This window comes from Coregonus clupeaformis, chromosome 39 (assembly GCF_020615455.1).
Source record: "Coregonus clupeaformis isolate EN_2021a chromosome 39, ASM2061545v1, whole genome shotgun sequence".
NCBI classification, from domain to species: domain Eukaryota; kingdom Metazoa; phylum Chordata; class Actinopteri; order Salmoniformes; family Salmonidae; genus Coregonus; species Coregonus clupeaformis.
The window spans coordinates 17,102,171-17,110,969 of record NC_059230.1 but is presented as its reverse complement, the minus strand read 5'-3'; the positions used below and the strand labels follow the sequence as shown (position 1 = coordinate 17,110,969).

Below are 8,799 nucleotides of genomic sequence, written 5' to 3'. Positions count from 1 at the left end.
ACCCGATAGGTGTGGAATATCAAGAAGCTGATTAAACAGCATGATCATTACACAGGTGCACCTTGTGATGGGTACAATAAAAAGCCACTCTAAAATGTGCAGTTTTATCACACAACACAATGCCACTGATGTCTCAAATTTTGAGGGAGCGTGCAATTGGCATGCTGACTGCAGGAATGTCCACCAAAGCTGTTGCCAGAGAATTGAATGTTAATTTCTCTACCATAATCCACCTCCAACGTCGCGTATGGGCGAGCGGTTTGCCGATGTCAACGTTGTGAACAGAGTGCCCCATGGTGGTGGTGGGGTTATGGTATGGGCAGGAATAAGCTACAGGCAATGAACACAATTGCTTTTTATCGATGGCAATTTTAATGCACTGACATACCGTGACGAGATCCTGAGGCCCATTGTCGTACCATTCATCTGCTTCAGCATGATAATGCACGGCCCCATGTCGCAAGGATCTGTACACAATTCCCAGTTCTTCCATGGCCTGCATACTCACCAGCCATGTCACCCATTGAGCATGTTTGGGATGCTCTGGATCTACGTGTATGACAGTGTGTTCCAGTTCCGCCAATATCCAGCAACTTCGCACAGCCATTGAAGAGGAGGCCACAATCAACAGCCACATCAACTCTATGCGAAGGAGATGTGTTGCGCTGCATGAGACAAATTGTGGTTACACCAGATACTGACTGGTTTTCTGATCCATCCCCCTAACTTTTTTTTAAGGTATCTGTGACCAACAGATGCATATCTGTATTCCCAGTCATGTGAAATCCATAGATTAGGGCCTAATAAATTTATTTCAATTGACAGATTTCCTTATATGAACTGCAACTCTGTAAAATCTTTGAAATTGTTCCATGTTGCATTCATGTTTTTGCTCAGTATAATTAAATCTGTCGGATGCTTCTCCAACTTGGGTAGTTCCATATGATCTGAGTTCCGCACCAGTCCCTTCAGTCAATCAGATTTTGGCATTCTACAGGATTCCTCCTCAACCTCCGTGGACTCATCTGCTTTTGGTGTTGTTGCAACTGTTGTGACATACATGGAAAGCCTGTTCCAGACCACCAAATCAACTGATAGTCTACAGTCAACTGATTCTACCCTTCTAGAGGGTACCTAATGAGGTTCTTCTGATACTTCAAACAACAGCTGGCAAAGTGGTTTTGCCATATCTGTATTTAAACTTTGGTTTACAGCACAGGCTATTTATCAGCACCTGCGGAAAAACCTGAGAGAGTTCTTCAGTCGGCATCATCAACCAGATGTGATGCAACCATGGTGCAAGCCAAGAAAAGCATTAGCCAAATATTGGTTGCCATCAAAGAGGACATGACCAGATCAGAGGAATTGATGACCTCAGTGGAGCTGGTGCGACTCCATGACATAGTGGGAACAATGCTGGAGAGTGTGGAGACAGTTTGCAGTAAGGGCGATAAAGACCAGGAGTGGCAAGAGCCTCTAAGGACTTCATCTTCTTTATCTACTGCGTCAAAAGCCTCAAGGTCTCAGAGATTTGACAATACTCCCACACTCCCAGGAACTCCAACTTCAACTGAGTTGCTGGACAATAGCTTCCCTATTGTTAGAAGCACATGTATTGATGCAAGGAATGATACTGCGTCGGAGGCCTCATTGAGTGGCCCAAGAAAAAAACATGAACAATGTGGTGAGCCTCATCATTGAAAATCTTGATCCTGAAGTACTGCAGCATATCACTTCTCCAGAGTCTGATCTAACAAGGCTGGAAGAACTTATCTCAAAGGACAAGATTTGCTCATTGTGCCATGACCTTGTGGATCAACTTGAAAGCCTCATTCGGGAGTAGAACAGCATCCCACAAATTAAATTGGTGGCAGTCGGTAAGTGTGTCTGACACGGTTCTGCTTAACCGTGCAAGGAGAGAAAACCAAGCGGGGAAACCGTTCTCCTCTACATGTTGCCTGAGGAGTCACTGAAGCGATTGCTGCTTCCTTTGATCTTCCCTCCTTCATAGTGGGGCTTAGATCAGGAAGCCTCCCTTCACGATGTGCCATCAATAGCATCAAGTTTCCGCAGCTCAAGTTCCACTACTTCTCGATTGACTGATGGTAGTAGCTGTCTGGTGTCTGGCAGTTCCTCACAGATTTACAATGATACTGTGAATCTGTTCACAAGGGTGACCTGTCACCAAATGATGTACATCGTGTCTGGGGCCTCTAGTCCCACAATGGAGACGGAACAACGTGGAATACTCACTCCTCCAGTTGGCATCATCCATGACAGAGAGGCATCTGTCATAGCCACTGGGTCTGAGGAGCAGGCCCGGAGTGATTCCAGGCTGTGAAACAAGGCAAAGGGAGGTTCAGATTTCTCCAAAGATCGCCAAGTTCATAATTAACCTCAAGGGATACCAGAAATTGTCCTGGTTTAAATGTCATTGAGTATTGTTGTAAGTATTTGGTATTTATAGGTAGGCCTATGTGTTATTTTGCTACACAGAATGGAACTTATCAATGGTATTGCTTTATACTTGTCTAGTTTTCAATGAACAATCCTGTGAATTGCAGTTGTTAAAGTTATGGCGTTTTAAGATTTCCATTTGTGATTAATTTCCATTCCGCTTCAAGTGGAACAACAAAAAGGAGGACAAGCCCTCAAGAGGAAGCACAGGACCAGATTAAGGTTCCCCATTGGGAGGAGCATTGCATACTTAAGTCTATCTGCTAATCAATAATGTTATTTCTAATCAATAACTTTTATACTTTTCCAGTGCCACCACATTAGCAACATGTTCATGTAAGAAAAAATGTTTGATGACCACAAAACCTGACCAAGTACCTGACTACTTTCCCTCCAGTCTCTAGCACCCTGCATAGTGCCAAAGGCTGTCACGGCTCCACTTCAGGAGAGTCGTCCCTCCACTTCTCAACCCGAGGAGAAGAAACAAAAGGCCTCCATCGTTTTCAGGATTTTCTCGGCAATCAACAAAGACATTCGCAACACCTTCAAACGTTCATCTAAAATGTAATAATTGTTACAACATGTAACAATACTTAATTCATTCAATATATACTGTTAGATTCAATTCATTTCCATTGTATTTTTTTTTCATCTCATTTGGTTAAATGTAATTCCAAACAGAGTGTTCATGCTGCTTGAGATGGAGTCCTGGATGGGATATTACACTCTGATCATCACTTGAGCATTAGAAGGTTCTGAATATTAAAGAAGTAGTTCACTAAATCAGAAGTTCAACAAATAAGCTGTTTATTTATCAGTTTGCATTTGGTTCAGCATTGTCAATATTGAGTGAACACTATAAATACAGGTTCAGTAAACTACTTACGTCAGTTGATTGAAAAACAATTGATACAATATGGACCTGCAGGGGACCTGTAACATGATGTATTTGAGAGTTCTAGGACAAACAGAAATACAATATGCAGGAAAAAAACATTCATGTGTACACAGTAGCCTACATAAAAATTGCCAACGTCTCTGGCATAGAACACGTAACACACAGCCAGGACAAGTTGAGAGATCATTCTGGAAACAATGTATTTCCTGCCCTACTACATGCTGCCTTCAGAGGTAAAATCTCAACAGAGATATGGATTGTCTGACTAGCGAGAAAATTACATTAGATGAACTTTATTCCTAAAATTTGGGGGAAAATAACCTCAAATTATATCTAGACTAGAGAGCTCAATCTGTGAAAGTCAATCCTCTGAGATTCATAGAAGGAAATGTTTATCTCTGATAAACAATTCGGAGTAGTAGGGCATGGTAAAGCATCACGCTGACAGGGGCCTCTACTCTAACTCACATAGCTCAGCAGTGGTCTTAAAACAATGAAGCCAAAACCCAGGATAGAGGGGCTGAGTGAAGTTTGTCTGGACTCTGTGCAGGAGGGTCATTTTGTCTGAGACACTGTAGAAGGACAGAGTGCCCGCCTGGTGATCCAGATAGACTCCTACCCTGGAGGACTGAGGGCGTGCCACTTCAGTCTTGACATTATTATGTCGGAAAAAGTAACCATTACTACAGCATTCTAAACTCCAGGACTTGTCATTGTGTCCGAATTGACAATCGTCCGCAGGCCCTGATCGGCTGATGTCTTTATATGAGACGCCTGCATAAATCTTCCACCCACTCCACTCCACCTCCCAGTAACAGCGCCCAGACAGACCTTCCCTGCACAGCACCTGACACAACTGAGTGAATCTGTCTGGACGGCTGGGGTAGGAGTAGCCTTTGCGCTTCAGTTTCACCTTTCTGTTCAGCTCAGACAGAAAGAGTTGTCTGTATAATGTGTGTGGGTCCAGGGTGAGCCGACAGGAATCTGATGGAAGAGAAATTAAGAAATACAAATATGAAATGAGTGTGGGTGAGTATCATTGGAGATATGACTGTTAGCAAATTCAGGATAAAGGGACTCACATTGTAAGAATTCAGCTCTGGTCTTGGGCTCGGGAAGGTGTAGAACATCCACTAGATTCACTGAAACACACATTCACGAACAGTAAAAGACTAACGATTAGACCATACAAATGAAGTGAAGACAAACTGAAATCCCATCAAAGTATGCAGATGAAACTCTCATTTCTAACCTACCTCTGGTGGAAATTCTGCACCATTCTCTCTTCAAGATGCCCTCTAGTTTCTCTCTCAGGTTAGACACAGCCTCACTCACATCCTCAAAGTACAGAAGAGGACGGACAGCGATGGTGGGTAAATCTGAAAATACACTAGGACTGGCGAGAGACTGATAACTCTGCAGAGGGAGAAAGAGCGCATAGCCACGAGAAAATGATTAAACAGTCAATCTTCTATGCGTGAACTAATAAATTCCTCAAATGAAGCACTTTGCTTTTCTACGAGAGGCATGAGTTTAAGTTGGCTAGCTTGAGAAATAACATACTACTTTAGCTAGCTACAAAGGCTTTGGGAAACCCACCCCAGAATAACGAGTTCCCTTTGCAATAACAGAAGGATAGTCCCTCAGTGTAGCTACCTCCAGGAAATGGATGTGATCCTCTGTGTGTGCGAGCTTCTCCAGCTCAACCCCTTTCATCTTCAGCTCAGCGATCTCCTGCTCCAAACACTCCATGAGGCCTTCAGCTTGACTCACAGCTGTATTCTCCTGGGCTACAATCAGCTCCTTCACCTCAGAGCGCCTTCTCTCAATGGAGTCAATAAATTCTGTGAAGATCCTCTCACTTTCCTCCACTGCTGCCTGTGCAGAGTGCTGTTATAAGACAGACAAAGACAAGAGAAGGGTTCATATTAAAAAGTATATTATCTCTCTAACTTAGAGCCCAGTGGGATTGGAGTGGCCTCTAACTGGCTGACTGGGAAAAAACAGTGAAATGGGTCGTGTTCCAGGTTTTCTTTGTTGCAATTATACTGTGCATCTTAGAATATTGCTATATCATACCAATGTGGTTCCTGAGATATCAAACACTTCTCCAGGCAGTGTGGGATCTGATAATCTGTGCAACTCTATTGCAACAAAAACAACATGGTTAATCTACTCAGATCAATACTCACACTGAGCGACTCCACAGCCTGTTGCAGTTCCTTCAACTCCTTCTCCCTCTCCTGGACTTTCTGCTTGACCTTTTGCTGACTCAGCCCTATCTGCTTCTGTGGACAAAAACATACTTGATTTATTTGACATTTTGCAGGATGAAATCTCTTGAGATGCACCATCTCATTTTCAAGTGTCCAAATGAAAAAAATTAAACAAAAAATACTTAGAAACAAGAATAATAATGTCTAATAATAATGATAATAATTAAAAACGTACATTAACAGCATAAAAATAAAAATGTAGTTCAACAACTACTAATAGGCCTACAACTAATAAAAACTACTGCTACAACTACTATACAACTAATGAAACTAAGTATAATATATACATACACATTTACTAATATCTCCACATGGTGATGTTTCTAATAGTTAAAAACACAAACAGTTTGTTCTTGACATTTTATAAAAATGGCTTTCTTAAATTCACTGTGTGATTTTAATGCCCTGATTTCTATAGGTACAGTCAATTATTCCAGTCAGTTGGGACTTTATATCGAAAAGATCTTACTCCAACCTCATGATGTACCCTTGGAATTTGTAATTGCTGCTGAGTCTTGTATAGTGTCTTGTAAAGTTAGATGTTCCTTAATATATACAGGGAAATCTAAGTTGATACATTTACAAATAAATTGGTACCAATGCAGTTGTCTTCTAGTTGGGAGTGACAGTCAATTTAGTGATTCATACATTGTGCAATGATGTGTCTTATAGTGTCATCCAAGAATAAATTAGCAAATATTGTTAGAAATTACATCTAATTCGCAAAGTAAGGTCTTGGTTGTGTTTTGGTAGATGATGTCACCATAGTCTAGGATAGGAAGCAGCAGTTGGGTTACTAAGGTCTTTCTAATGGATACAGTAAAACAATTCTAAGATCTGTATAGAAAACCAAGCTTGTAGTTAATTGTTTTTCTAATATAAACAATATGCTTTCGAAAAGATAATTCAGAATCAATCCTCAAACCCAGATATTTCAAACAATCAACACTTTGAAGCATTGTGCAATTATGTGCATCAATTTTGAAATTGCCAGCTGTGGCGTTTATTATTTGCCATGTACCAAACAGCATGATATAGGACTTTGTTTGATTTAAAACCAAATTATCAGCTAGAAACCATTTTTGTAACGTGTTAAAATCATCTTCGAGAGTTGCTTGTATCTGCAAAATATTTGAACCTGATGAATAGAGCAGGACTCTTCAACCTTTTCTTGCAGAGGAACCCCCCTCCCAGGCAAACCGGCGACCCAGGTTTATGTTAGCAAAAAAATGGTTTTTTCCACGTCTTGTCTTATCATCAGGTGAATGATAATGGCAAGGAGAAGTATTCATCATTTTAAAATGAATAGATTTGGTAGAACGTTGTTCATTATTTTCACCTTCCCGCATTATAATTGGAAGAGGAAGTGTAAACTCTAACATAGCCTATTAGCTAGAAAGGTAACTCCAAACACATTTTTGCTTAGACGTGTTGGCAAAAATGTATGGCCAAGTCAAGAAAGTTTACCAGCAGCACCTGCCACACTGGTAGCCTATTCGCGGTTGCTTTTTCAAAGCCTATGTCAGATACTCCAAAGAGTGTAATTGACTCCAATGAGTGTAATTTGCTCAATATTAGGAGTTGAGAAAATATTTTCCGCCCACTTTTTTTAAATATATATTTTCGCTGACACCCTGCAGTACCTAGGATCCCAGGTTGAATACCCCTGGTATAGAGGACTGTATCATTAGCGTATAAGTGAACGTGAATTCTGACAAATTAGAGGCAATTCATTTATGAATATAGAGCAAAGAAGGGGGCCAATACTAAGCCTTGAGGTACTCCTCTACTGAGTGAAAGGAGTTCTGATTTGTGTTCTATGAAAACACATTGTTTTCTATTGCTAAGATAGGCATGGAACCAGTTTAGTGATCTGTTAGTGAAACCAATGTTTTTAAGTTTTCCTAGTAAGATAGAATGAATGATAAACTAAATCAAATAAAGATGCCACCATTTAGTTTGCCTTGGTCAGATGAAGAATGTATATATCATAGTAAGTTTCAGTAATACAGTAGTAGTAGTAGTAGAATGGTTGGGTCTAAAGCCAGATTGAAAGGGTAACATTTTATTTATCTAGGTATATCTGATATATTTGGGAATGTAATAATTTCTCACCGATTTTTGCTATTGAACAGATTACTATAGGTCTATAGTTATTTGGGTCTAAAGAGTTTCCACCTTTATGAAGAGGGGTCTTTACTTTAATGAGCTACATTGTATTGATGTGATGTGGCAATGGAAATCTGTCTCATATGCCTATCTCAATATAATGCTTTTGCTGTGTTGTTTGGATAACAATAACTGTAAGATTAGCTCTGATTCTCACCTGTTTCTCAGTCTTTTCAGCTGTGATTGAGACTGTATCATGGCCTTTGTGTTCATCCATGGTACACAGATAACAGATACACTGCTGATCGGTCCGGCAGAAAATCTCCAGCAGTTTGTCATGATGAGAGCAGATATTGTCCTGCAATTGTGTGGTGGCTTTGATCAGCTTGTGCTTCATCAATGGAGCTATATTATAATGAGGCTGGAGATGAGTCTCGCAGTAAGAGGCTAGACACACCAGACATGACTTGAGAGCTTTATGCTTTCTCCCATTGCAGAAATCACATTCCACATCTCCAGGTCCAGCAAAGCACATAGCAGGAGGAGTAGGCTGGAGTCCTGTCTTCTTCATGTTCCCAACCACCATGGCTAGCAGGCTATTCTTCATCAGAGCAGGCCGAGGAGAGAAAGTCTGTCTGCACTGGGGACAGTTGTAGACCCCCTTTGGATCATCCTTATCCCAGCAGTCCTCAATACAATTGCTACAGTAACTGTGTCCACAGTTGATAGTGACCGGCTCCTTCAGTAAATCCAGACAGATAGAGCAGCAGAACTGGTCCTGGTCCAGGAGAACTCCCTGCTCAGCCATTTTAGTTATCACTCACAAATACCAATAGCTGTATATGAAGACAAAGACACACCCCGGCAGAAATGAATGAATCTAGGTAGACGTATAACATATCTCCCAGTCCCGCAGTTGAACTAGTCTAATTGTAATTAAATAATTTCATTTTTACCAGTCGTGATTTCAATATAAGATATCACAATTCAAATGTAATTGTTGATAACCGACTAGCAGCGAGAGATCGATTCGGGGATCGAAAGGGGGACATCATTATG

The 8,799-nt window shown here is 40.9% G+C and overlaps 1 protein-coding gene across 1 annotated transcript; it reads right to left on the bottom strand.

The window, feature by feature from the left end:
• Window positions 1–3,247: 3,247 nt before the first annotated feature.
• Window positions 3,248–8,792, bottom strand: LOC121554448 (tripartite motif-containing protein 16-like). Its single transcript, XM_041868043.2, has 6 exons — window positions 7,958–8,792; window positions 5,548–5,643; window positions 5,012–5,245; window positions 4,612–4,771; window positions 4,438–4,497; window positions 3,248–4,339 (listed from the first exon to the last, which is right to left on the bottom strand). The coding sequence occupies exons 1-6, from the start codon at window positions 8,546–8,548 to the stop codon at window positions 3,810–3,812; spliced, it is 1,671 nt and encodes a 556-aa protein (XP_041723977.2). The 5' UTR covers window positions 8,549–8,792; the 3' UTR covers window positions 3,248–3,809.
• Between the last annotated feature and the right edge of the window lie 7 nt (window positions 8,793–8,799).